The sequence below is a fragment of the Capra hircus genome, chromosome 8 (genome assembly GCF_001704415.2).
Source record: "Capra hircus breed San Clemente chromosome 8, ASM170441v1, whole genome shotgun sequence".
In the NCBI taxonomy this organism is placed as follows: domain Eukaryota; kingdom Metazoa; phylum Chordata; class Mammalia; order Artiodactyla; family Bovidae; genus Capra; species Capra hircus.
The window spans coordinates 91059042-91087025 of record NC_030815.1 but is presented as its reverse complement, the minus strand read 5'-3'; the positions used below and the strand labels follow the sequence as shown (position 1 = coordinate 91087025).

General features: G+C 49.2%; 1 protein-coding gene across 1 annotated transcript; it reads right to left on the bottom strand.

Moving 5' to 3' along the window:
• LOC102191333 (liprin-alpha-1-like) lies at positions 24–27984 on the bottom strand. Its single transcript, XM_018052784.1, is given in 20 exon segments — positions 24–205; positions 3292–3464; positions 4312–4492; positions 6024–6168; positions 8081–8271; positions 9167–9307; positions 9310–9395; positions 11191–11414; positions 12966–13031; positions 14407–14469; positions 16066–16197; positions 18992–19075; positions 20274–20390; positions 21789–21935; positions 23839–24060; positions 24282–24384; positions 25083–25153; positions 26037–26201; positions 26673–26774; positions 27868–27984. Coding segments are annotated over 20 exon segments (2712 nt in total).

Sequence of the window (27984 nt, the reverse complement as noted above, 5' to 3'; positions counted from 1 at the left end):
CCAAAGGATGACCGACCTGGTACTCATGTCCTTGGCTCCGGAGACAAGAGCTCCATCACTTCAGCACCTGCGGGGACAGGGCCCCTCTGCTGCTGAGGCGTGGGCAGCGGGCCGAGGGTGGGAACAAAGTGCAGGTGTCGAGGCTCACCGTGGATCCCAGGGCGGGGTGGCCGAGGGCAGCCGTGATGCGGACCCGAATGATGTACTAGGGAGTGTGCGTGTGCACGCTTGTGTGTGGGAGCTTTTTATGTTATTTTGGTCAACAGTCTTTATTATTCATATATCCATAGAAACAAGAATGTAGCAGGGGGAGGTGGGAGGGGGATTCAAGAGGGAGGGGACACACGTACACCTATGGCTAATTCATGTTGATGTATGGCAGAAATCACACCGATATTGCACAGCAATTATGCTTCAGAAAAAAAGAACATAGCAAGGTGGTCAGGAAAGTATGAAAAAAACATTTCTCATATTTATAATCACAACTCTGTGTATATCTGGCAGCACACTGCCCACCATCATCAGACCTTCCCGCCAGCATCAGACGTTTAACCCCCAGCATCAGGCCCTAGTCGAGCATCAGGACCTCCCCCAGCATCAGACCCTAGTCCAGCATCAGGTGTTCCCACCCCAGTATCAGGGCCCTCTACCAGCATCAGACCCTCCCCTAGCATCAAGGCCATTCTCCAGCATCAGACGCTCCTCCAGCATCACACCCTCCCCCAGCATCAGGCCTTAGTCCAGCATCAGGACCACCCCTAGCATCAGGCCCTAGTCCAGCATCAGATGCTCCCCCCCCCAGATTCAGGCCCTCCTCCAGCATCAGACCCTCACCCAGCAAAGGGCCTTAGTCCAGAACCAGACCTTCCCCAACCATCAGACCCTAGTTCGCCATCAGGCCCTCCTCCAGCATCTGGCCCTAGTCCAGCATCAGGCACTCCCCCAGCATCAGACCCTAGTCCAGCATCAGGCACTCCCCCAGCATCAGGTCCTCCCCCAACATCAGGCCCTAGTCCAGCATCAGGCCCTCCCCCAGCATCAGGCCCTAGTCCAGCAATAGGTACTCCCCCAGCATCAGGCCCTCCCCCAGCATCAGGCCCTCCCCAGCATCAGGCGTGGCAGCCCCACTGTCTGACGCTCCTGAGCACACTTAGGCAGGTCCAGAGCAGCAGGACAATAGCTCTTGCAGGATGTGCCTCTTTAGGAATCACCTGCGGAGCAGCAGCAGCTGGGGTCTATTTCAGGCCAAGGAGAGGCAAAAAAGAGGCACTTGTGCTGGAGGCAGCGGTGGGTGTGGGCACGTTCCCCAGCTCTTCTTCCTCCCTGAGGGGGCTTTGCTCTCCTGCTCTTCTCACGTGGTCAGTCGAGGGCCCCAGGGCTGTGTCCTTTCAGATTCACAGTCTCCTTGATATCTCAAGCCCAAGTCCTGAGTTGTGTCCCAGCCCAGCGTGGCAGAGGGCTGGGAACACCCAAGCTCAAGGGCTGAAATGATCCCAGGGGGACAGCTGGGCCCCAGCAGGTGGCAGAGCAGGGGATGAGGGTGGCCGCCCACAGAGAGCCCCGCAGCAGCACTGGAAGGAGAGCAGGGATGCCTTAGCTCACTTGGGGACGTTGCCCGGCCTCTCAGATGTCACCCCCAGCAGCTCTGGGGACGCAGGAAGCTGGTGAGTGACACCACTCCACTCGGGCCGTGTGGGTGGGCACTGCTGACCATGGCCTCGGTTTTCATACCGGTTCCAACTGTCCCTCCAAGGGCTGGCAGGCTCCTCCTCCGAATGGCACAGATATTTTCTTTGTGGGTGAACACATCCCGGCTTGTCTCTGTCAGCACTGTTGTCGCTCTTCGTGTGTTATCCTCTTTTCAACCTGTGCTTGCTGCTCTTCCAGTTTAACTTAGGAGCAGCCCTTATTTTCTGCATTTCCTAGTTGTCAGCGTTCCCTGGGGCTTTCCAGGTGGTGCTAGCGGTAAAGATCCTGCCTGCCACTGCAAGAGATAACGAGAGATGTGGGTTCGATCCCTGGGTTGAGAAGATGCCCTGGAGAAGGGCATGGCAACCCACTGCAGTATTCTTGCCTGGAGAATCCCATGGACAGAGGAGCTGGTGGGCTACAGTCCCTGGGGTCACAAAGAGTCAGACACGACTGAAGCAGTTTAGCACACACTCAGGTTTTAGTTCAGTCACTCAGTTGTGTCCGACTCTTTGCCACTCCATGGACTGCAGCACTCCAGGCTTTCCTGTAATTCACTATCTCCTGGAGTTTGCTCAAACTCATGTTCATCGAATCAGTGATGCCATAGAGCCATCTCATTTCTGTTGCATCCACCAGAGAGGTGGCTGGGGCTCAGCAAAGTGCATGGTCCCACTACGTGGGTGTGAACCTGCCCTCACCACTCCCTAACCGCGCGACCATCACTGTCTCCTCCTCTGTCAATCGGGAGGTGGCAGCACCTGCTTGGTAAGGGGCACACACAGCATCTGGTATATAATCAATGCGCCATCCATCTCAGTGTGGTATTTATTAATAATAGGGATAGCATTTAATAATCTGCTCCTTTTTCTCTCTTCTCACTTAACTGTGCTCCAGACCATATCTGTTTTACTTACCCTATAAATCCCACACCCAGCAAAAAGAAGACACTCAACAACTATCTGGCTGAAGAGGCAGGAACATACCCTGTCCTTAAGGAGATGAAGCCGAGTGAGATGGGGGGCCTGATGATAACACTGCGTGATGAGGAGACCCCAGGAGGACCTGCGTGGCTGTGGGCTGGGGTGGGGGGCATGGGCAGAACCCCTGATGAGCTCCTGGGGATGGGGAAAGTGGCAGGAAGGAGGGGGTGCTGTTCCTTGTGGGGTGTCCACAGATTGTACCTCACTCCTCACTGATGAGCACTTAGACCATTTCCAAACACATGTCACTGTTCTGGAGGAAACAATCATTGACCAGCTCCTACTCAGTCAATTTTGTAGAGTATGTTTCTCATTGGAGTATAAACATCTGCTTTATTCATTCCACGCTCCGTTCATCCACCCATCCAGCCAGCCATCTGTTCATCCATCCATCCACTCACCAATCCATCCATCCATCCACTCTTAATTCATCCATCCATCCACCCATCCACTCATCAACTGATCCAATCATCTCAGACCCTAAAGAAGACAGACACCTCCTCCACTCCTCCCAGGAGGACACCCAGCGTGAGTGACAGGAGCCTCGTGGGGACAGCGGGGGAGACACAGAAGGGACATGCATGCAGACCCTCCTCCCTCTGAACGGTGAAGCACCCACCTGGTCCTAACGCCTCCTTGCTGGTGTGTCCAGGCCAGCCCTTTTTCTTTTTGCCAAACAAACGACCGATGGAGGACTTGATGCCCTTCTTCTGTGGGGCTTTCTGCTACGCATCCGGGCTGCTGTTGCTGTTGCTGGGGTTGCCCCCGGGGCCGTCCTGAGAGCCTGTCGAGCTTCGGGGAGAGAAAACAACCTTTAACCAGCACCCTCGTGCAAACACACACCCCTCCACAAGACCTACGGATAGAAACGGCCACCCAGCAACACCCACGCCTCAACCTCGCAGCAGACAGTGGAGTCTCCTTCACCAACCACACTCCACACGAGCAATGTAGACTTCCGGCCATAAACAACGGCCCCAGGAAGCTGAGCTTCTCTGACTGGAGGTCTCCCCAAGGAGGGCTTCACTCCAGACGAGCTGGTGCAGAGGGCGATCCAACCCTCCCTCAGGGTGGCTGCTCCGCAGGTGACGACACTCCCAGAGAAGGCGAGCTCCCCAGTTCTGGGCAGTTCCCTCCGCCTCCTGCAGGGTGACTGTCCTCGGCTGTGGCAGGAGAGCGACGGTCACTGTGCAGGGCTGCTGGTCAGGTGACCATATGTGCCCTCCATTGAGTGCTGCCTGGCTCACGACAGGAGCTCAGCAGGTGGGGGTCTGAATGAGGACAGTGTCAGTCACAGGAGGTAACAGACAGTCTCCTGAGAGGAGACCCCTGAGGAAAAGGGAGGGACCCTCAAGAGCAAATCCAAGAGGCACGGAGCCGTAACCATCAGGAACGCACCCCAGGCTGGGCAGACCTCTAGCAAGAGCAGGAAGAAACCTCCCACAGGAGTCAATACATAGAGACAGATGCTTTCTAAAATCACTGAGGTCACTGAGCTCTTCTACCCCAGCACCTGAAGTCCACCACTAAACACAGGCACCGAATCCAGTCAGATTCCTTTACAATCATCCTTGCAACTCTTTCAAGATAAGAGGCGCAAGACTTCTGAAACTGACAACGAGGCGAGCAGGCCCCTTACTTGCGGGCGTCCCTGATGTTCTCATTGCTGGCTGTGCGCAGCGACCCTGTGCCCAGCCGGTCCAGCTGAAGGGACCGCAGCGAGGCGGAGGTCGAGGTTTCACCTTTGATGGTGGTCTCATCATCTTCTACCTCTTCCTGTAAAGCTGGCAACTGAGGGAGTGAGGTAAGTGTAAAATTGGCTAACAATAGACAATAGAAAAAGGCAATCACACAGGCTTTACATTATAACCAGAAAATTATTTGAAAATATATTAGCTATACTATCTGCCAAGTACAAAAAAATGCCTTGTTCTAGCTTAATGCCATCTTAAAGGACTGTTTGTTCAAGGGAGCGGGGCCGTGGAGCAGCGAGAGCACCCCACTGAGTGCAGAGACCCTGGACGGGAGCCTCCCTGCAGCCGGGCTCCACACTCCCTGGAATCCAGCGACCAGATGGCCCTGCCAGGCAGGACAGCAGAGCCACACCAGCACCGTGAACCCTGCGTGGCATGAACTGCCCTGATGAAAGGACTGTGCTCATCGCCAGATGCTGCTCGGAAGCACCACTAGCAAGAGTAAGAAACCTCTCAGCAAAGCCATCCAGACCTTTCTATTTGAAGGAGAAAACGAAACAGCTTGTACCACCACCCAAGATCATTTGTAGTGATGATGCAGGTTACTGAACCCATGACAACAAGTGAAACACAGAAAAGGTACCCAAGCCCTCCATGCGAACACCATGTGTCTGGCTTGTATTTCTCGTAACATACAGACTGGGGGCTACACATTGAAGTGCTTACACCCAGTTTGAGTGTCATTTGCTCACTGTGGTTTACATAAAGCTCTCCTAGGTCTTCACTAAGAAATAATCTTGTATCAACCTAGAGGGGTGGCATGGGGAGGGAGATGGGAGGGAGGTTCGAAAGGGAAGGGATGTATGTGTACCTATGGATGGTTCATGTTGAGGTTTGACATAAAAGAACAAAATTCTGTAAAGCAATTATCCTTCAATTAAAAAATAAACTAATTAAAAAAAAATAGATGATCTCGCCTGGACCCCCAACTTTTCCACTAGTCCTGGGTCTGAAAATAGGAAAGACAGTGGTGGCAACAGTGTGGGGAACAGATGAACCCCTTCAGGGTCCAGACAGGTCTCACTTATACATTTGGGTGTGTGGTTAAGCAGGGGAGGTTTGAGGAAACATGCATGGCAAGTATTTTTATAAACAATGAGTGTGTTGTTTTAACCAACTAACCAGTCCTTTTTTAATGGGATTCTGTAAAGAATACTGATCCCGTGCAGCCCCACAAGAGCATGGTGACAACAAAGTGACTTAGTGCAAAATACAGCTGAACTCGTTTAACAGCAGCTGGATAAACTGGGCACCCTCCCCTGATCTCTACCAAGAAACCTCAGACAACAGAGGGCTACAAAGGCTAGAAATTATCCACATGGAACTGAACAGGGATCAATCTCAAATTCAAGTTAAAATAAGCATTTCTAAAAATCAGAAACAACAAAGAACAGAGCAGGGAAGTGACACACCTGGGTTGACTATGGACTCAGTGGAGACAAACACCTGCCTCAGAGTCAGGGACCACGGCCAGCCCCTTCCCCCGGGCCTCCTGCTAAGGAAGGCCTCTGGGTGCGCAGCCTGGCCACCCTTCCCCAGGATGGGAGCCGCCCCACTGGTGCCCACGTGACTAGGATGCGCAGTGCTGCATCCTCACTTAACAGGAGGGCAAAGCAGGCCACAGAGAGGGTGAGCAGCACACCCAGGTCACCAACCCCAGGGTGATGGCGCTGCTCTGCTGTGCCCAGCAGAAGGGCTCCCGGGCACTGAGCTGCCTGAACTAGAGCACGGCTGCCCGAGTCCTGCAGGAAGGCCCCAGGAGTGCTCGATCAGCAGGCTGGGAGTGGGAGAGGGACAAGGAACGCCAGCCCTCGGGGCACTGGACTCCAACAACAGGGGCTCAACCAAGTGACCAAAGGGGAGAGGCAGCGAGCTCCCTCCTGATGCTGCCTCCATCAGGGATGCCATGATGGACACAAGAGCCTTTGGAGCAAAGCGGGCTGGAAGGCACCACAGTAAGTGTCCAGGCTCTGATCAGACCAGTCTGAACCACACTGCTGGGTGTGGGAGCCTGGGCACGGTGCTCGGCCTCTCTAAGCCTCAGTGTCCCTGTCTGCTGAATGGGGATAACAGCAGCCTGGACCTCACCTGGGCGTCTGCGGGATTAGATGATAGACTCAGAAAGCACTCGACATGGTGCCTGGTGCACAGAGTCTCCTGCACACTGCTACCCACCGTCATTAAATTGGCTTCCCCCAAATCTAACTTCTATGGCTCTGATTCAGTCATTTGTTTAAAAAAAAAAACACTAAGTAGGAATTCCACGGTGGTCCAGACGTTAGGACTTGGCCCTTTCACTGCCAGGACACTGGTCTGATCCTTGGTTGGAGAACTAAGATCCCATAAGCTGTGCAGCACAGCCAAAAAAATTAGTAAAGAAAAATTTTAAAATAATAAATAATACTATGTCTATTATAAATAAGCATGATATGATTAGAAGGCAAACAAGTGGGAGATAGGCAAACTGTTACAATTGTCCCAACAAATGACCTATTGAACCATCAGCATAGTTTAAGTGGTGGTTAAGTTTCATTGCTTCCATTAAAATGTCAATTATTCACCAGTACATAACCACACAGTGTTCATTCATGTAAAATGATAAGGACTCTCTACTACTTCACAGAGAAACAAAGGCATGCTAAATTACTAAATAGTTTACCTTTCGACAATGCTTCCTTAAATCACTAGGCTGATAGATGCATGCAAAGAAATGAAGAGAAACCAGATTTATTGAGACTTTGAAGCTGAAAATTCAAGAATCAGTATAGACAAATACAGTATAGCAAAAAATGATGGCAAACATATAAGTGAGATGAAGATTTAGAGAACATGTAACTGGAAACAGAACATTTTTTTTGACCACAGAAATTAAATAAGCTATTCAAGATTTACTAGAGAAATACTATAAATTATTACTCAGGAAGATACAATTCTATTACAACATCATGATTCATTAAAGCACAGCATTCTGTACAAAAAAGGCCCTTAACAGTTGTCTATTCTCAGCCAAACTTCTCTATAAGTTAGTTTCTCTTCGTAAAAAACATGTTATACTTTAAAATAGTAATTTAACTGATGAGGACGTTACCATAATACCTATTTGAACACTGAAAAATTGAACCACCTACTGGACATTAACATAAAATGCTTACCTAGAATTTGATATAAAACTTCTCAAAGTAAATTTATTAAACCAGGTTCCCTGTGAAAATATGTAAGAATGAAAGCTAGCATAATAGCAGGTGCAGTCTTTACATTTTATTAACCACAGAAGATGCTTTTTTAAAGAGTCTAGCAGAGACATTAACTGTGCAAAAGCTGATGAGATTTATAGCCTTAAAAATACAAGCACCAACACAGAAAGGATATTGTGTCAAAAGTCCATTACTTCTACACTTAAGAAGATCATTTAAGTAGAGATAATCTCATTTATTAATTACACATGATATGTGGTTTAGGATCCATCTATATTATGCTTGTAACTGCATAGTGATATGCTAATTCAAACTTACTGCTATGGGGGAAAAACACCATTTGATGAGACATGAAGACAAAGCACAAACCCGACTAAGGGGACACCTGCTGTGGACCACAGCACTGCTATGACCAGAGCAAGTGGGAGGATGGGGAAGGGGAGATGGATGAGTAAACTACAGCCTCGGGGGCGAGGCAGGGCAGTGGTGGGGAGCTGGGGTCTGGACTGACAACCACTAAGCAGACAACAGGATGAGCCCGGAAATCAAAACCAATGCTGAAAGCAGACACACCGTCAGAGAACTCCAACCGCAGGACAGAATACACAGACTGCTCTTTTACAAACACTCGGAAAGAAATCAGTCGTGAAACTACAGAGAAATCATCAAAGACTTTTAAATATCAACTAATTAGCCAACGATGCAAATAATAAAAACAGTGTCTCAAAAGACCACAAAATGGACTAGTTACCACTTCACATGCCACTAAATGATTCACAGTCAATTTAATTATATGCCTACTAACAATGCAGCTAACATGAAACGGGTGGTAACCAAAAAAAGTGATAATACAAGTGCAGTTACAAAGCAGAGTGTTGTAAACATGATTTCATGGGGTAAACAGCAATGCACTCACCAAACCTAAGCTAAACATGGAAGAAAGCTGGAACATGTGCTTTAGAGCCGCACACTCTGTCACCAAAAGCCCTAGGTCGTCATCTCGTTTTCAGACTCGGAAGAGTGAGGAAGCCCAACTTCTTCACTGGGGCCCTGGGGCACTGGGCTTTTAATCTGGTTTCACATGCAGAGCTGGCCTGAGCACACGGCCAGGCCCATTAGCGAGCAGACCAGTTTAGATTCCTAAGCCAGGGGTCCAAATATCAAGACTAATTTGTCGCTGTGCAATTATGGAATGATTTCGCTCAGTCATGTCCGACTCTTTGCGACCCCATGGACAGTGGCCTACCAGGCTCCACGGTCCATGGGATTTTCCAGGCAAGAATACTGGAGTGGGCTGCCATTTCCTTCTCCAGGGGATTTTCCCAACCCAGGGATCGAACCCAGGTCTCCTGCATTGCAGACAGATGCTTTACCGTCTAAGGCACTAGGGAAGCCCCATTAAAGCCTAGGCAGTTTTAAAAATCTTAGACCTCTGAGCATAGCAAATGTACCTGATTTTCTTCTGGGTAAAAAGAGAAAAAACAAACAAACAAAAGAAAACCAGTGTGCTCGGGGAGGGCACGGCAGGGAGGAGGCAGACACGTACCAGTCATGAAGCCCAGCTTGTCTACTTCCCGCGCAGGGCTGTGCCGTCTCATTCAGGGCTTGGAGCACCCTCTGCTGGGGGGGCAGGAGCTGGCATGCGAGGAGGTGGGATTCAGGTTGAGGGAGTTCAAGGATTTAAAGCACCAAGGTTGCTTAAGCTCCCCCTGCCCACCCTGCTCTCAATCCTCTCAGCCCACTGATCCGTGTTCTCCTTCTTTTCTTGGATCAACCTAAAATAGAATAAAATCATCACCTGCCTTTGTCAGCAGAGGAACGTGTCTGGACAACAAATTTAGGCTTGCATTCTGTGTCACGATTAGCAAATTCCAGGAAGAGTTGCTCAATTAACATCTGAGCAAAAAGGTTCAGCTTTCCCTCTTTTGAATATTCTCAAACTTAGAATAACTTGTCATTGAGTCTTACAAAGTGGCCCCTGATCCTTCACGTTTGATTTGACTTATTTAACATTCTGATGGGGCCTGGGTGGTGACTCTCCTGTGAGGAGATGCCTGAAGCTGACCACCTTTACCTGCCCTGCTCTCAGGGCAGAGATGCACGTCAGTGCCTCAGATCTTTTCCGCTGGGAATCGGGAACTCCATATAACCAAAACAGCGATTCACGAGCAAGCTGGAGTTTCTAAACACAAGTCTCCAGACCAGATGAAGTGCTGAGTTGCACTTTTAATTTTTTTTAAGCTTGTATATGTACAAACGCATCACTTGATGAAGTTCTCCACCAGCTTTGTGTGAGTTTCTGGATTCATGTCAATGTGCTGCATTAACCTAGAATTCACAGTTACTGCTCTTCTCCCCTAATGTGTCATGGATGATTTTATATACAGATTAAATACAAGATTATGCAAATAAAATGATTTTCAAATTAAAAGACAAGATCCTTCAGGTAGTAAACGCTCCAGTTTCACTTCTACTTATACATCTTGAAAGTTTTTCACTGTTGACAAGTTGATGGACAGAATTTACCATTTACATCAAGTCAACTTGTTGCATAAGGAAAAATCACTTTTACCTGACAACTTGCTGTAGAAATAAAAATATTAATATGTAACTGTTCTAAATTTCCTACGGGGATGAGGAAAGACAATCTTTCTGAGCCTGTCTGTGCTCAAACACGGCCCACAAAGCAGTCTGTCTCAGCATCAAAAGTGCAAGCGGCACCATCTGTGTTTGCTGGTTGTGCCATTTACCCCTGCCTTTTCCCCGAGCCCCCCGCACTCGACCGGCAGGAATGGGCACCTTGGCCAGGGGTGACGGGATGAGAACAATCTGAGCAGCAGTTCTGCCAGGTCCTGTGCAGGGTCACCGGCCTGTGGCCACTCTGAACGTAGACTCAGCACAGGAGGCACAGCTGTGCGGGTGCGGCACCAGGTAGGCCTTGGGGCCCCCAGCCACCCAGCTGCACCCAGATCCAGGGCCCCCTGCTCACCACAAGGCAGGCCTTTGGGTTCTATCCTGTTTTGTAAACTGTTATAACTGCCAAGACTGGGTCTAAAGAAAACATTTTAAATATACTGATGAGGTGAGAAAAACTCAAACACATGTCCTTGGATTACTGTCTTACAACAAGCCAAACTTCACAATGTATTAAGTTAAAAAGGAAAATGCAGATCTGAGTGGGAATTTGCCAACCCCAGAACCCCAGCTTTTCTGTTTCAGGTGGCTTTTCCCCAGAACCTGGAAGGCTCCGAGGGACACATGAAGGCGAACCCTCAGTGCTGGAGGGTGCATGGGCCACAGGGGACACTGCCTCGGCACCTCACCCACATTGGGGCCCAGAGCTGAGGGGGGGACACCCCACAACGGCCCCCCACAGAGTGCTGACACCACACTGTGGACAGAACGTCCTGGCTGACTGAGCTCTATAATCAAGGGCAATCTCAGAACTGAAAATTCTCGAAGCAGACCTGAAGTCAGTTTCCTTACTACGGAACACTCAGACTTCTCTAAGCAGAAGACAGCTCCTCAGAGAAGCCAAGTCTCCGGGGAGCTGGGCTCAGGTGCACCCACCAGATCTCTTCATTGATCTTGTCCAGCTGCTCCTGAATCCTCCCGGCTGGAGTCTTGGCATCGGCCTGCCCGCTGGGCGACAGCAGAGCGGGCGTGCTGAAGAGGGTGACCCCGTCGCCTTCGCCGTCAGACACGCCCTCGTCATTCTCGAACACCTGGGTCACGTTGGCCAGCACGCTGGCTTGCTGGCCACGCTCCTGGTCCTGATCTTTCAGGGGCTGCACCTGGGCACGAGAGGACCACGTCTCGTCAGCAACATTCCGGACATCTCAAGTCTATCAGGAACTGAACACAATTTTACATGGAAGCCCTGACTTTGGACAAATGGGCCATGCTTATGAGACACTGCCATCTCTTAAGCGAGCAGTACTGAAGAAACGGGCAGGAGGAGAATCCAGTTCCTAGATGGCCTGGTGACATTTAGGTCTCAGCGTGGACGGAAGGCAATCCTATGAGGTTATTCACAAGGGTAGGCTGATGGAGTCAGAGACAAAAACTGAAAATTACAAAAATACATCCATGCTTCCATCAGCCAGGCTGAAGGAAAATTAGAGAAAAAAAAAAAAATCCTTCAGCTCCACAGCCGCTGGGTCCACCCCGCCGGTCATCACTGGTACTAGTTCGCCAAGTACCGGGGTCCAGCCCTGGTGAATCCAGGGAATTCGAAGGGCGGACGGAGTCGGTGAGGAAAGACTTATTTATTTATTAATATAAGATTAGATTAGGAAGAAACAGTGTATTAGGAAAATTAAGTGGAGAGAAGAGGCTGATTAACTTGGGTTACGTGGAAAACCAATAAAGTTCCAGACAAGGAGCTTGCACCATCTACATTAGGCCACCGGCGCCCGTTTGAATATCGGAGAGTGCCCCGCCTTGGGCTCTCTCTCTTTAAGTAGACATAGTGAGCCTCCATGTCCCAGATGGGAATTCAGCCTGAAATTAGAGTAAAGAGGAGACACGGGGGAAACCAGTCCAGCGACTGGCTCTCCTTCTATTGTCCTTCAAGGCCTTTTATACTTTTGATTATACATAGAGATCAATGGGTAATACAAAATTATGTAGCGTTAGCAGCCCAGACTCTTTCTGTATATCTTTTTGTATACAAAAGGTCTCAGGTGATTTACATTATCTTCTGGCCAAGAGGCCTGTTAACACTTTTTGGCTCTCTTCCTTAATGAATGTTAATCTCGTTTCCCCTGAAGTGTTTTTCTTTAATCTGCATCTCCCTAAAGCATTAAAGTTACATCTCTATAGAACAAAGGTACAATGGGTTATAACAAAGAAGGTACTTAACTCAAAGATCTAACTTTGCTAATACCAGGTCTACTACTTGTTTTTCTATATACCAACTATATCTAAAAATAAAGGATATGAAAATTTGGCAGCAAGTATTGGCTCAACAAATGAAACCTTTAATCAGTCCTATTCTAATGATTTTGACTCTTCGGAAGCCCCTACATTCCAAAGATGTTTTAAGCTTCCTGTGCCTCCTGCGGTCAGGAGGCCTCAAACAATCACATGCGCAGCTGTACAAGTCCTGCAGGCAGGCTAGAAAGCCATCAGAGGGGATTTTGGATTGAAACACTCTTTCAAATGCAGAAGACTAAAGCCCTGAATTGACTTTTTCCAGAGAATGTCAGAAGAGTGGAAAAGCAGGCAGATTCTTATTCTTTGGGGGTGGATGCTCAGGAAATTCCAGGGGGAAAACCTGAGGTCTGATTAGCCTTGCCATCAGAGCTCTGCCGCATGACCTTGTCACAGGTGGAATTCCTCACGCTGGCTCCCGGCAGCCGAGGAGCGCCGTCCTCAGGTGTTCCCAGCCCTCCGTTTTGCAGGCTGGTCTGAACACACACAGACAGGAGTGAGCAGGGGCAGCCAGGGGACAGGAGGGCCAGCCTCCCATGGCTCTCCTCTCAGGGCACAGGCCCTCGGGCTGTTCTGGGGATGGCCCCTCACACCGCAAGGGCGGCTCTGTCATCTGAGACACAGGGGAGAATGCCTGCTGGGCCCGTGCCGCCCTCCCACTCTCACACCTCACATCCTCCTCTCCCAAATCTCCCCCCTGCCCCACTCTCACCCAGGTCCTGCCTTGTTTCCCCAGACATGACCTCAAAGCAACCAAGGGGCAGCCTCGAGGTGCTGGCTTGGTGACTCCCTGTCCCCCGTGGCCAGTACCCTCACTTTCTGTCTTCGTCATGACCCCTCCGCAGGGCTGGGCCACCCCTTTTCCTGGCTCCAGGACCACCTGCCATCATTCCTGCTCCGCTCCAGCAAACTAGCTGCCTATGGGTTCACCCCCATCAGCCCGATCAGCACGTCCTCTCCATTCTCTTGCCTTAAAATCACACATTTTTGAACATTTAATTCTGAGAAACTGTACTCTAAGTGTTCCATAGCAAATATAAACACTCAGAACAATACTAACCCTTATAAACCATAATGAATAAGAAGTTACATCTGAGCTGTAGAAAAGCTTCTGGAGGAAACATGGCAAGCCATTGACGACAATGAAGTCTGAAGAGAGAAGCTGGACTTGGGGTCGGGGTTCGGGTGGCGGGGGACAGGACTCACTCTATTGCCCTCACTCCTCTCATCGCTTTAAACTGTCTCCATGGACCTCACTTTCATTCCTGGGCATTCCTCACATTCATTCCTGTACACCCCACTTCACTTCCTCACGGGGTAAAACAAGTCAAACGGGCTAAGTTTCCGAGTCACTCGACTCAACCTGGCAGCTCTGTGCTGTTGGCCACGGCAGTCACTCGCCTTGTGCAGCCACTGAGGATGTGACGCAGGCCGGTGTAAAGCTCGATGTGGAAAGCACACAGATTTCAAGACTTGCGGTGAAAAAAGCATGTAAAGCAACCCATTCATTTTTAGGAAATTTTAGACTGTGTATGTGGCTCGTATTATCTTTGTGACGGACAGCACTGTCCACATGAAAAGGCTCATGCTTTGTCTCAGCTTTCGGGTGAACCTAGAAAGGACTACTCAGAATTCTGAACCACACACAATGGCCACACACTCTAAATCCACCTATAATGCAAATCACATTCAGTGTTCAAAACCAGAAATGCCATACACGTTACATCAGTGGACTAGCCATAAGGAAAATGCAACTCCACTTCCACTAAGCATCTGTAGTAACTGTTTAACAATGAACCCAGCTCAGTTCAGCTCTTAACAAATTTCTAAAGGATTTAGAGATTTAAGGACCTTGTTGTTTTGCATCTCTTCTAAATGCTTTTTTGTATTTTCAACTTCCCATAGGAGAGAATTCTGAAAAAGATACACACAGTGCTTTAGAGTTAATTCTTAACAGACGTTGCGTGGACTGCAGGATGGCTACTCTTCTGCCTGAAAGCATAAAGTGTTAGGACCAAACAGAAGCCAGGACAGGCTCTAAAGGGCAGGCCCGCAGGCAGTGTAGCCAGACCAATCAGAAAAATCCCCGTAGCCCCCCGCCTGCGCCAGACCCGAGCCAATCCAGATAGGGATGTGAGGTTTAAAAGTCCCGTGCGCGCATACGGTTTAAGCAATCAGCTATGCTGTTACAGAAACAAAGAACCGTCTGTATAAAAGTATATGTGATTCAGAACTCGGGGCCCTTGTCGGATTCCACTATGCTGGATGAAACCTGGGTCCTGGCTTGAGCTAGTAATAAACCCCTTTATGCTTTTGCATTGCTGTGGATGTCTTATTCTCTCAGTTTGGGGACTCGGACTCCGGGCATAACAAAAGCACCTTGGGATGAGGGGCGGACCTCGCGCCCAGAGTGAAGTGTCAGCACCAAGCCGGATGAAAACTTTTAACACTAACTTGTACACAGAAAAACTCCTCCTTCCCCGACTGATCTTCTAGATCCAAGGAGGCCAGGTCCCTGGGGTAAGCGAAACTGCTTTATACTTGCTTTCAGCTTTTGCAGTTCAGTGGTCACTCAGGAAACTGGCGCAGGTTTCACATGCAAAATTTAAACCTGAGACAAAACTATCCCCACCTCAGGGCCAGCCCACAGGTCAGGGTGAAGTGAGGTCTCTAGTGAGGTGTGGGTGTCATCTTGGTTTTTGTGGGGGAAAAATGTGCCACAGAACTTGTAGTGACCATGGGTCTCTCTCAGACAAGCATCGCCCAAGCGCTGACCTCGGCGAAGGTTCTGGGCCTCGTCTTTAGGGCACTGGTGCAGCTGGGACAGGTTTTCACCGAACCTGAACCAGACTGTTGCCCACTGAGCTGCTCTGATTGAGGTTCTCAGACATTTCCCAAAGCAAATAAAAAGAGAGAAGGCTAGAGTTGGAATATGAGAATGCTTGCTTTTACTTGCTTCAATCTTTTCAATCACATTATATAAAAGATCCTGAACTAAACTTACTGATTTGGCTGCATCGGGCCTTAGCTGCATCATGCGCGATTCCTTTGATGTGATCGCCGCGTGGCACGTGGGATCTTAGCTCACCAACCAGGGATCGAACCTGCGTCCCTGACCTTGCAAGGCAGGCTCCCAGCCACTGGACTGCCAGCAAAGCCCCAGAAATAAACTTCCAAGAAAGAAACGAAGGGCTGAGGGGGGACCTAGAAGAATGTTCTAGTACAGTGGCTGGTGACATCGGGGCCACTGGTGATTCCGCCTCACTGATGCTTTCTGTAAGGGTTGTGGGCACACATCTATGTCTGTTCCTTTACACACTGCCTGTGGATGCTGTCACGCTTATTGACTAGCATGAAATGCTGCTACTCTAACCAGTAAAGACATTCACTCTGGGGCCTTCTATGGGAGTTTTCCAACTTCTGTCCTGGAGATTTCCCCCACACACAGACCGGGCTGAGCCAGGCCAGGCCAGATGCGCCTCTTGTAAAAGGGCCGTGAAGCTGACTCACCTTATCCTCCAGAGCAGCCATTCTCTCCTTCAGATGAAGCTGAAGCCTCTCATTTGATTCAAACAGAAGCTTATCCACGGTATCTGATGAGTGTTCATTGTGTTCTTCATTCATTTTTTCTCTTTGCCTTGCCTAAAACAGGAAAAACAAAAACTCATAAACTTCAAGAGCAAGTATAGTCGTCGTTCTTTTAAAAGCACCAGGGAGCCGCGATGTGAGCGGCCTGTGCCCTGGTTCCCAAGGCAGTCCCCTCCCACAGCCACCTCTGGTGGGCTCTTGAGCATCCCCAGAGCAGACGGGCAGGTGCAGAGGGAGGCAGGGACTTCACTGGTCAAAGGTCACTCCCAACACTTCTCTTCGGCAGAGCACCTGGGGGACCTTAGTGTCACCAGCCATTTCCTGTCGAAAGGGCTTGAGGAGCAAGCAGATTTACACTCAGAAACAAGTACACTTGAAAAGGGATTGGCTTACACACACGTTGGTGGAGGAATTTCCCAATATATAAACAGGAGCTTGATTCTGGATTAAGGGTATAAAATGAATTCAATTTATAAAGCAAAAAGTGAGAAAATTCATTTTGGAAAAAAAGCCAGTGGAGATAGACTTTCACATATTTTTCTTTACATGAAACATCACTTGAATTCTTTGTAATGATTGCTCTTGTTCAGTCACTCAGTCGTGTCTGACTCTTTGTGACCCCATGGACTGTAGCACGCCAGGCTTCCCTGTCCTTCACTATCTCCCAGAAGTTGCTTAAACTCATGTCCATCGAGTCAGTGATGACATCCAACCATCTCGTCCTCTATTGCACCTTCTTCCCCTGTCTTCAATCTTTCCCAGCATCAGGGTCTTTTCCAATGAGTCAGTTCTTCGCATCAGGTGGCCAAAGTATTGAAGCTTCAGCCTCAGCATCAGTCCCTCCAATCAGGACTGATTTCCTTTAGGATTGATTGGTTTGATCTCCTTGCAGTCCAGTGGACTCTCAAGAGTCTTCTCCAACACCTCAGTTCAAAAGCATCGATTCTTTGGTGCTCAGCCTTCTTTACGGTCCAACTCTCACATCCATACATGACTACTGGGAAAACCATAGCTTTAACTAGGTGTTCCTTTGATGGCAAAGTAATATCTCTGCTTTTTAATATGCTGTCTAGGTTGGTCGTAGCTTTTCTTCCAATGATAATTCATATTCAATTCAGTTCAGTTGCTCAGTCATGTTTGACTGTGCGACCCCATGGACTGCAGCATGCCAGGCTTCCCTGCCCATCACCAACTCCCAGAACTGCCATCCAACTGTCTCATCCTCTGTCATCCATTCTCTTCCTGCCTTCAATCTTTCCCAGCATCAGGGTCTTTTCCAATATGAAAATTCATATTAAAAAATTGGAAATAATTACCTCAAGCAATTTTTAAATGTAATAACAAAGTTGGAAAGTCTGTGTTTTATAAAACAAGCATCAATTTCATGGTTTAAAAAGCTGTTTTAGGACCTACTGTATAAAAAAATGGAGAGAAGACAAAAGAATGATATATTTGAGATTGGCCCTGTGTTAGAAATTGCTGAGGCTAATTGATTGGTCATGGGTATTTATTATACTACTCCGTCCACTTTTGTGCATGTTTGAAATATTCCATTGTAAAAAATTAAAAAACAGGTTGCTGGTGCTGCTGCTGCTAAGTCACTTCAGTCGTGTCTGACTCTGTGTGACCCCACACATGGCAGTCCACCAGGCTCCTCTGTCCATGGGATTTTCCAGGCAAGAGTACTGGAGTGGGTTGACAGGTTATTTTCTGTTAAAAAAGAGTCTTCTCCAGCAATGCAATTCAAAAGCATCAGTTCTTCAGTGTTCAGCCTTCTTTATGGTCCAGCTCTCACATCCATACGTGACTACTGGAAAAACAATAGTTTTGACTATATGGACCTTTGTAGGCGAAGCGATGTCTCTACTTTTCAATATGCTGTCTAGGTTTGTTGTAGCTTTCCAAGGAGCAAGCATTTTTTAATCTCATGGCTGCAGTCACCATCTGCAGTGATTTTTGAGCCCAAGGAAATAAAACCTGTCACAGCTTCCCCAATAAGGCATCAGCATTCAAATATTTTTAAAGCAAAACAAAAGTTTACTTTGAATTGGCTTAGTCATAAACAGCATCCCAATCTCAACAGCCTCTGAGCAGCAGTTCTGAAAGTAAGGAAGTGCACCCCTGATCGGGAGACATTGAGCTCTCTGCCTAAGCAGGGAGGGAGCCTCACCGAGGTCTCATGATGGGAGTCAGAACCACAGCCCTCTGGGAGCATGCATGTGAGGCTCTGCAGTCCAGGCCCAAGAACACAGCTATGGTAGGGACAGTACTGACCCCTGAGGCTGGACCTGGGATCCCCACTCCATTTGCTGGATGGTCTGTACCGCTGTGTGGCCAACCCTCCCGGGAAACCTCTCTCAGGGCTCTCTGATGAGAGCCTCCACCATCGCCCTTTCCTGGCGCGCCTTCTGTCGCAGCGCAACTACGGTTCTCCTCCTGCCTAGGAGCAGCCATCCTACACACACATACCACGTCTGGACCAGCAGTTTGGCATGTGGGACTCCAGTGCCACGTCCGAGGCAAGCACCTCCACACCTGGGCACCATGCCTTCAGTTTCATGGGCCTTGGGCTGGCACCCTCAGTTTGTTTGAGGGGCCCTGGTAAGGTCCGACTGTATCCTGAGCAGCTCCCTGGCCTGGCTAGTCAAAGCAACAAGCGTCCTCCTTGAACGTAGGGACCCCCTGGCCCCTGACAACCACCTACGGGCGACCACATCTGGCCCTGCTCCCGAGGTTGGGTGCCTGGATCAGCAGACAGGGCCACACATGCACACTCCACGGCAGAGACTGGAGCGGCAGAGAAAGGCAGCGCCAGCCCCGCCCAGCCGCGGCTCTGGCCCACAGGCACCCAAGGCAGCTCCTCGCTCTTCTCCTCCAGTTGGGTCTCTATCTGGCGCTCCCTCTCCTCGATGCTGCTCTGTCTCTCTCCCGCCTGTAGGCCAACAGCATCAGCTCCGCTCGCACCGACCCTGTCCTGATGGCACGCGGGCTGTGACCACAGGGGCGGCAAGCGGGCCATGCTCTGTGCGGACCACTGGCCCTGGGTTCGCGGGGGGCACACCCGCACGCCTGCTCACGTGGATGATGGAGGGTGCTGGTGACCGGCTCGTGAGAGGAGAGGTGCTCCCCCTGGCCCCAGGCCTCACACCCACGGCCGATGCGCCCCATCCTCAGACTGCCTTTGGCCAGCCAGCGTGGACAGCAGGCAGTGGCAAGCACGGGACACACGAGGGCACACGTTCTTCCTTCCTAAGCTGGGAGGTAAGTTCGAGCAGTTTAGCCTCCTTAGTGGCAGAGCTTCCGGAAGACAAAAGTTCAGACTACAAGGCCGACCTGGGACAGACAACAAAGATGCCAGGGGAGAGAAGAAACCAACCCTTGAGGGGAAGATCACAGGCAGAAGGGCGCCCCCTGGCGGCTGTTAGTGACCCTGCTCGGGGAGGGTTTGCGAGCACCGGACACCACCCGCCTCCGGAGACCCGCCGGCCCCTCAGCCGCTCACTGAGCTCCAGGCAACGCTCCGACAGCCGGGCCAGCACAGGCCCGGCCCGCCTCTCCATGCCCAGCCAGTGCCCACCAGCAGTGCGGGGCAACACCTTTCCCTCCAGAAGGTCGGGGTGGCTGGCTAGCTATGGGGACCATGCCCCCAGCAGCACCACGTCTCCTGGACGTGGCCTCTCACCCGTGGGCTCCCGGGGACTGCAAGCTGGGAGTGGGGCCCCGGGTCTGCACCGTGCCCCGCTGTGACTTAGTCAACAATGTATGAATAAAGACTTAAACTGTGTTCATTATAGAGCTATTTTGGCTATCTCTTAAACGAGAATGGGATTTTTCTAGTTCTTTATCCTGCTAGGCTTTGAGTTGCTGACTGAACTCTGAGCAGCAGTGACTCACAGCTGAAGCATCCTGGGGACACACAGAGCACAGGACAAAACTGGAGGGAAATTAACGTAGGGATGACACGGGAGCGGGGACTGTCTGACACTCAGGGAGCGCTCCCATCTCAGACGGGCAGCACCACCCCCGCGTCCGCGCTCCTTCGTGGACTGAGCAGCGCGGGGAGGGGCACGGTGGGACAGCATCGGAACAGGCCCTCCCCGCGCCCGCCCCCCGGGGACCAAGAGCAGCACCTTGGAGAGCGCAGCCACCCGCTGAGCCAGCTCAGCCTCCACTTCCAGCAGCATCTGCTGCAGCTTCTGCTCTGCCAGCTCCAGGCACTCCTCCAACTGTCGGTCTTTATCCTCCTTCTACAAAGAGAGAGCAGAACATCAAAACGGGCCAAGTGGTGTAGCCTCTGCCATTTTTAGTAAGCTGAGACAAAACCGAAATGCATGTGTCTACAGGGTTAGTTCTGTTTCGGAAGCTGCATCACGGTAATTTTTCTCTCAATGTTCCTGGGCTTGGTCTCAGTGGGCAGAACACCTCCTGCCAGAGTATTTGCTTTTCCTAAACGTCTCCAAAGAAGTCTTAAAAAAAAAAAAAAAGTTCTTATATATTAAAGAAGATCAGGTTTCTGTAGAAGCTTATTCATTCTTATTGACAAGTTAAGGGTCAGTACTGACCCTTCTTAAAACATCACCAGAATCATCATTTGAAGGGAACCCTACTGACTGCAGATGGCCATGGGCTTGTAAGCCAAAATATGGCTTTCATCTCCTCTGAAATACAGACCTGATCAGAGTGTGCCTGGGAAAATGCCAGTCAACTAATATTTGTAAATGCATGATTATTCTTTTAACAGATCTTCTTACTCTGAAAGCTTTCAGTGTAGAACATTTAGGCAGATTCTTTTTTTGAAAAAGAAAAATAAATGAAATTATCTATACGCTCGGGTTCCTGAGAGGGTAGCATTTATTTCTAAGCAGCTTTCTTATTTTTTCTGTGTGTGTATTACTCTATGTACATACATAAACAATAAGAGATGCTTTAAAACCCTCAGAAAACTACAGCATATGGTACGTAGTCTTTTCTGATCTGCCTTTTACAGCCATTGTTTTGTATATCGTAATGCTCTTAAATAGCATTCCACATCATACATTTCAATGGCTTTCTAGTATTTTATTTTTGTAGTGGAGCCAATGATACACTTTGTCACACACCAGACTGACTCACTTTGTTTTGGAGAAGCCAGATTTGGTTTTCCTGGTTAAGTCCTGATTATCTGAGACCACACAGGAACAGGAGCAAGTAAAGCTCACCAAACTACAGGAAGTACAAACCCTAATCAGACTGGAGCTCTAACCCTGCCTTTTGTCACAGTGACCCCGGTTCCCAACAGGCAGCCAGCTGCTGTGATGTTCCCTGCTGCTCTCTGCTCTTTCAGTAAAAATGCTAACAAGCCAACAGATTCAAGTCAAGTTAAAGAAGAGTCAGGAGTGGAATTCCACAAAATGGTTAAACCAAATCCCAAATAATTCAAACCTGTAAGTTGCAGTCACCCTCAATTTTTAAAAAATGTATTTCCTTTCAGTACAGCTGATTTATCATGATGTACATTCACACTTTTGAACGCAGTATTTTAGGGTCCTAAGAACTTTCCATTGGGACTTGATTTCCAACATGGGAGTCACATGAAAAGATCTTTACCTTCCTTCCTCAGTATTCACTACTGTAAAGGTCAGACACAGTTCAGTAAAAGACATTACCTGTCGATGCACAGAATCCTTATCTGCGATTTCATTTTCAAGTTTATCATCGAGGTTGTGCACAGAGATGGCTTCGCGCTGTGCAGCGAGGTAGCGTTTCTCAAGTGTAGTGATTCTCTTCTCCATGTTCTCCTTCTGGGCCATAGCCTACACCAGGCATTGCAGAGGAGAAAAGGTAAGTCATTATCATAGAATACTCCGATACACTTAAGAGTAAAAAAGCGGACTAAATCCTAAGTTTCAAATCAAACATAAAATTAGCGTCCTCAAAATTAAAGTCCTAGACATGGCAGTTTTCTGAGATGTGAGCAAAAACGCACCTCAAATGTCACATTTGCCATGATGGCACCCATCTGTCTTAACGTCTGGTCTGGCCACTCGATTTACCAAGCTTCTTTTCTACATAATAAACCCAAACAGCAAACAAACAGTACACTAAACTACTCTGTCATTGCAAGAATTCCCGGAGGGAAGGTATCTGGCATGAAATAAGGACCTCTGTCTCCTAAACCATACAGGTGGGCTTGACCCAGAAGAGGGAGGGACCTTCAACAGATCCAACAGCGAGCTCTGAGGCTCATTTCCTCGGGTAAAAGTTGGAAAAATGTCATGCAATTTCCTCAAAATTAAATAAGAATATTAATGAGTGGAAACAGAAGTCAAAGCGTAACACAACTGGGAGCAGCCTTCTCAAGCCTAGTTCTTCTAAAGCAGTTACACCACATGTAGGAAACGCTCAAACCAGGAGCAGAGCTTGCTGCTGGTGCGACTCCTGTCAGCCAGCTCAAAATCCATTTCAGGTCCCTCCATGCTCACTAAGTAACCGATGTTGTCCTAACATTAAATGTGAAAGGTCTTAAAAACGCTTTTTCCAGAATTCTCTACGTATTAAACTCTGCCACCTAATCTCCTCCTGTTGCCAAAGAGTAGTGTGAACAGGTTATACAAACATGTGCAAATATTTCTGTTTTGAGTTCTCACACAGAATTACTCACACCGAGCTACCAAACAAGTACACCTCCTGTCCCTCATGCTGGAGGGGTGCTCTCTGAGATGGCCTCACAGGGGAGGGGTGGGGCAGGGTGGGCACTGTCTGTCTGCGCACAGAGGAGACGCGAGGCTCACAGGAGGAGGCCTGAGCCCCCAGCTCTCTTCTGTTTTCACTGTGACCGTTAGGGAGTTTCTCATAAATCATGACACCCGCAGACATGACCGCCAGAAACATTCTGATTCTGCATGGTTACACAGCACGGGCCTGAGGATCTGAGGGTGAGCAAACATCACTCAACTTGTTTGACCGCCGGTATCACTGTCACACATCCCTTCAAGGAGCGGAACCTCAGAAAACTAGAGAAGATGGCCAGGCAAGCTGCCTCAGCAGAGCCCACGCAGCATGCTCCCATCTCTCCGAGAGAACGGGCTCCACAGACGTTCAGACTCGCCTGAGTGAATCAGAAGGAAGTTTCAGCATCATCAGGAATACATTCAACAGGCAGATAGGGGGATGAACTGGGAGACTGGGGTTCACATATACACCCTACTGATACTATGCATCAAGTCCACAGCGAGTGAGGACCTGCTGTACAGCACAGGGCACTCGACTCAGTGCTCTGTGGTGAAGTTAATGGGCAGGAAATCTAAAACACAGGGATACATGCGTATATGTATATATATGATTGGTTCACTTTGCTGTACAGCAGAAATTGACACAGCAGTGTAAAGCAACTATACTCCAATACATGAATGAGTGGATGAATGAATTTTTAAAAAAGGAACACACTAGGCCCCCTAGGACTTGTGGAAATGAGGAGTCCACACCCAGGGTGCAGCACAGCGCTAGGACTGCCCTCACGTTGGTCCACTGCCAACGGCCCGCCTGGACCAGGCCTCTTTACCCCAGAGACCTCGACGCAGAGGCGGGAAGGCAGCCAGTCGCGGTCTCGCCAGTGCTCTGCTCTTGCTCACGCAGCCACGCCAAGGCTGAGGTCACGGGGAGAACAAGGGACCCACATTCCGCCTCAGGACAACAGGCACGTCCACTGTCACTCACTTCACGGACGTCCCGCTGTAGATTCACGTTTATTTCCTTGGACTTGAGGAGGTCCTTCCTGGCCGTGTCCAGGTCCTTCTCCAGCTCTGTTATGTGGGCAGAGAGGGCTGCCAGGCGGTCCTTCATCTCACTCTGCTCCCGTGACTTCTTCCTGATGATTTCCTGGAGCTCGATCACCTGAGCCAGGTCTTCCTCACGGCTTAGAGAGCCGTCGCTGGTTCTCTAAGGGGGAAAGGAAACCTTAGACAGCCTTGTTTCGGGAGGGAGGGAATGCAGCACTTCCGGGAAATGGGTGAAGTCAAAACTGCCTTCTGCGCACTGGAGCTCACACGACCCTCACGGCCACTCAGACCTACATGGTGCATTGGAGAAAGGTCTCAACAGCCCCGCACAGACTGGATAGTAAGACGAGAACCAGACAGAGAGTGAGACCGAAGACACGCCTTTCCGTTGGCGCTTGGCATGTTTTCTTGTTTGTGAGTTACATCAAGCACCCCGTCCATTAGTATCTTTTTCGGGTTATTCTTCTCTTTAAGAATCATCAGCGAAAACCAAAAAATTGAATCAGAATAAAGAAATAAGTAAAGACAGCAAAATTCCATTTGGAAAAACTCAACTCAAAACTGAAAATACAGCATAAAAAGAAAATACATGGTGATGCGATCCATCCTGATTAGAACCAGGTGATTTGAGTCAGAATTTGTCTCCTACTGGACAAAGGGGTACTTAAGAGATCCTGCAGCTCTGAGCCACAAGTCTAGTTTACTAGTCATTAAAATAACCCAGGTGGGCTGGTCCTCAATCAGAAAGATAAAGAACATCTGATTTCCACCACTACAGCCTTCATACTTTTTTAAAATGAAAGGATAAAAATGACAAACCCTTGGACTGCAAGGAGATCCAACCAGTCCATTCTGAAGGAGATCAGCCCTGGGATTTCTTTGGAAGGAATGATGCTAAACCTGAAACTCCAGTACTTTTCCACCTAATGAGAAGAGTTGACTCATTGGAAAAGACTCTGATGCTGGGAGGGATTGGGGGCAGGAGGAAAAGGGGACGACAGAGGATGAGATGGCTGGATGGCATCACCGACTCGACGGACGTGAGTTTGAGTGAACTCTGGGAGATGGTGATGCACAGGGAGGCCTGGCATGCTGCAATTCATGGGACTGCAAAGAGTTGGACACGACTGAGTGACTGAACTGAACTGAACTAACTGAAATTACACGATGACTGAACTTACCTCTTTATGTGTGGCACCTAATTCTTCTAACAAACTACACCCTTCAAGTGCTCCTCGTGTGTTGATGTGTGTCTATACGTTAGTGCACTTCTTAGTGTATGCTGCTGCTGCTGCTGCTAAGTCGTTTCAGTTGTGTCTGACTCTGTGCGACCCCAGAGATGGCAGCCCACCAGGCTCCCCTGTCCCTGGGATTCTCCAGGCAAGAACACTGGAGTGGGTTGCCATCTCCTTCTCCAATGCATGAAAGTGAAAAGTGAAAGTGAAGTCGCTCAGCAGTGTCCGACTCTTCGCGACCCCATGGACTGCAGCCTACCAGGCTCCTCCACCCATGGGATTTTCCAGGCAGGAGTACTGGGGTGGGTTGCCATTGTATACTCACCCTAATACACGGCTACTATAACAGAATACATTTAATGTATCTCATTGATCTTAATGTCAAAAAATCTGCTTATTAACAGCTTTAAATTCTAAGTTTGAGAGGAAAAAAATGTTATCCTAAAATAATTCTATTACCTAGTTTTTAATTGCAAATTGATATACAGAATATAATAAATCTGGAAACATTTATACCAACTAATACTTTTTAACTGGGGGCTTCCCAGGTGGATCAATGGTAAAGAATCCACCTGCCAATGCAAGAGGGCAGGTTCGATCCTTGGGTCGGGAAGATCCCCTGGAGTAGAAGATGGCCACCCACTCCAGTATTCTTGCCTGGGAAGTCCCAGGAAGAGAGGAGCATGGTGGGCTACAGTCCACAGGGTCACAAAGACTCAGACATGACTGAGCATGGACGCAGGCAACACTTTTTAACCATATAAAACCCTGACTTCTTACAGAAAAAATGTATTTATAAGAATTCAAGGAGCTCAAAAGTCAACTAGTTACATAAATACATGCATCATCCACCTAACAAGGCAGCAAGTGTACAAATCCGGGATGGCCGGGTGGCTGGTACCTTCTTGTCCAGGGCCTTGTGGTGCTCAAAGAGTGACTTCAGTGCCTTGAGCACCTCCAGCTCGCTGGTCATGCCGGCTGGGGACTGCGCCTGCCACTTGCCCGTGGTCGTCTGGAGGGATGGTACATACTGGGAAACCAGGCACTCCAGGTGCTCCAGCAGCAGCTGCAGGGCAGGGCCAAAGGAGCACCTTCAACCTCATGCTTGAATTCAGGGCCGATAACCCCTCTCAGCCTCATGCTATAGCCGGAAACATGCTAAGGCAAGTCGGAATCCCGCCAGTGCAGCCTAAAGTTAGAGTGGACTTCCCCAGTGGCCCAGTAGTTAAGACTCCGCACTTCTGCAGGGGTCATGGGTTTTAATCCCTGGTCGGGGAACTAAGACCCCACACAAACTGTAGCATGGACAAAAATGTAAGTTCAGAGAACTCCCCCTTCAAATGTACTAAAATTATATTAGCTCTCATCATAAATTTGAAGCAAAGTATGAGAACCCCAAACTCATCCACCCTGGTCTGCTCAGTGGGAAGATGTGAAAACTGACTTGAAAACCAGACAGAGTTTAAAGACAGCAACACGGAGCCCGGCAGTGACCCCCGCGGGGCAAATGTCAACACATGAGAATCCCCCTACTGACCCTGGGGTTATTCCTCTCTGCTTTCAGCACAGCAATTTCTTTCTCTCTTGCAAGAAGCTGTTCCCGGCATACATTGAGTTCTTCCGTAGATGTTGCCAACTCCTAGAAAACAGTGAAATGAGTAAGTAACTAAATGCAAACACAAATTAAAAAGAGAGCGAGACTCTGAAGACTGACCCTGTCAAGTCTCTCCAGGCTCCACACAAAGGGTCTCCCTGCCCCTCCAGAGAAGAGGGGGTCCACTGACCCCAACACCACACAGACCACCACAACTCAGACCGGCCTTCAGCCTCCTTCTCGACCCGGCAGGCACGCAGCAGGGGAGAACCCGGAATCCAAGCCTGCCTTCTCAAGACCCAGGGAAGTCTGAGAAACTTCCCTAAACATAAACCTAACAACAAAGTGGATAAAGAGATTCTTAAATGACACACAGACAAGTGACCTAGAACCGCTGGGGAGAGTGAGGAAGAAAGGTAAGATCTACAAGGCCATCAGGCCTTGGAGTGTTCCTCTGGGAAAAAGGCTGATGGTACCCCAAGGCCATCTGTTAGCCTGACTCCACTGAAGCCACCCAGTCATTCAAGAAATTGGATAAAATGTTAAATTCATGTTATATGTATTTTATCATAATTTTCATGCACGCGGTGCCGTCCACGTGGTGAACTTGCTCAAACTGAACCACATGGAGTCTTTCATTCTTCTAGTTTTCTTTGCACAAATAAAAAAATCCTGGGCTACGTATCCCCTACTACATACTGAGTATTCAGCACCTAAAACACTGCCCAGCACTTGTAAGAGGCATGTAGTAGACATGTGAAGCTATGAGGCTGTATGTTATACACATAAGCAGTAGGTACCTGTCATTAAGATACTGGACACACTGTTCTGTGCTTTGTAAGATGGGAGATGTTAAGGGGCTTAGCCTTTCTGCTTCAAGGACTGACTCTATAGCTCAATCCACATGCCCCAGTGACTCCTCCAGCCAGTGTTTCCCTTCTGGTGGGGCCCCCGCCCATCCTCCACGCAGCACCTGCACAACCACTTACAAGGTCAACCTGCTGGGGTCGATCCTGCCCAGAAGGCCAAAACGCCCTGGCTGGCAGGGCCCACAACCAGGCTAACAAAATGAAACACAACCCCAACGCTTCGCCGGGTGAAGGCCAATCCGAGGGGCCCAGCCCCCAGCTGCTCTCACCTCAGGCCACTCTGCTTCCAGGACTTGGGCCGAGGCCACGTTCTTCCTTGTCTTGGCCTTTGCCTTGGAGTAACAGCACTGGAAAACTGCCCATAGGCGGGCCCTTCTGCGACCCAT